Source organism: Echinops telfairi, unplaced genomic scaffold (assembly GCF_000313985.2).
Source record: "Echinops telfairi isolate 266 unplaced genomic scaffold, ASM31398v2 ScPeMD7_7457;HRSCAF=8495, whole genome shotgun sequence".
Classification (NCBI taxonomy): domain Eukaryota; kingdom Metazoa; phylum Chordata; class Mammalia; order Afrosoricida; family Tenrecidae; genus Echinops; species Echinops telfairi.
The window spans coordinates 36,772,589-36,773,547 of NW_022111357.1; the positions used below are offsets into that span (position 1 = coordinate 36,772,589).

The 959-nt window shown below is 59.5% G+C and overlaps 1 protein-coding gene across 3 annotated transcripts in view; it reads right to left on the reverse strand.

The window, feature by feature from the left end:
• Positions 1 to 337: 337 nt before the first annotated feature.
• The window catches only part of SLC45A1 (solute carrier family 45 member 1), a 29,532-nt gene continuing 28,910 nt past the window's right edge, over positions 338 to 959 (reverse strand). For all 3 annotated transcript variants that reach the window (XM_045299283.1, XM_045299281.1, XM_045299282.1), the window contains exon 10: positions 338 to 723. In XM_045299283.1, coding sequence (XP_045155218.1) covers positions 457 to 723 — 267 coding nt within the window. In that variant the 3' untranslated portion in view covers positions 338 to 456. The remainder of the gene's footprint in view (positions 724 to 959) is intronic.

A 959-nucleotide genomic window follows, 5' to 3' on the forward strand; every position in this document is an offset into this window, starting at 1 on the left:
TGGCAGGTGGAAGTGTAGACAGTTGGGTGGGTTGCAGGAAGGCTCGTAAAAGTAGGTCCGCGGATGAGTGAGTGGTGTGCGTGAAAGCAGGAAGCCCTTCCCCTGCAGCATCACTGGCATCTGCCTGTGCACGGCAGGTGTGTAAGCCCCGCCCCCTGGCTGTCAGCCCTCTCTGGGCTCCAACAGCTTAATACTGCCAAAGTCTTCTAGGGGGCAAAGCTGCCCCATTTGAGAACTGCTGATGAAAATGATTGTTACAATCCCCACCACCCGCTCCCCATGGCCCTCCCCCCGTTTAGGACAGCCACGGCGAGACACCACAAGCTTTGCTGCTGTCTTTTGTTTCACCACATTATTTATATCCGACGGGAAACTTGGCCCCCTGCCCCACTGGGGGCCCTGACAGGGCACAGGCCCGAGTCCAGAGCTGAGCCGGGTCGAGGGCTGAGTGGTGTGTCACACATTCAGTAGGAGGGGCCGGTGCTCCTCTTCTGCAGACTCCCCCGGTGGGATTTCGTAAATGACAAACAGGGAGGAGTAGAGGCAGCCCAGGAAGGACACGAGGCTGGAGAAGTACATCACACCGTTGGCGCTGCCCACCGCCGAGGTCAGGGGCCCCAGGACCAGAGAGACCAGAATCTGGGCCAGGAAGTACTGGCAGCTCAGCAGGGAGATGTCCACGCCCATGCCCCGCTTGGTGCCGTCGGCACTAGACCCTGCAAACTGAGTCACAAGAGACAGTCAGCCGACCTCTGGGCCGCACTGGACCCGCTGCGCTGTGCCAGGCCCGCCTCCCACGCACGGGGGGTGGGGGGCTCTGCATTTTTCAAGCTGGTGCGCACAGGGAGTTCAGCTAAGAGTTTAATAATATTTGTGTTGAGGGGATGACGACCATCAAAAGAATCCATGACTAATGGGGCGGGAGGCAGGATCTGGCAGGAAGGAGGCCGCTAGACGCC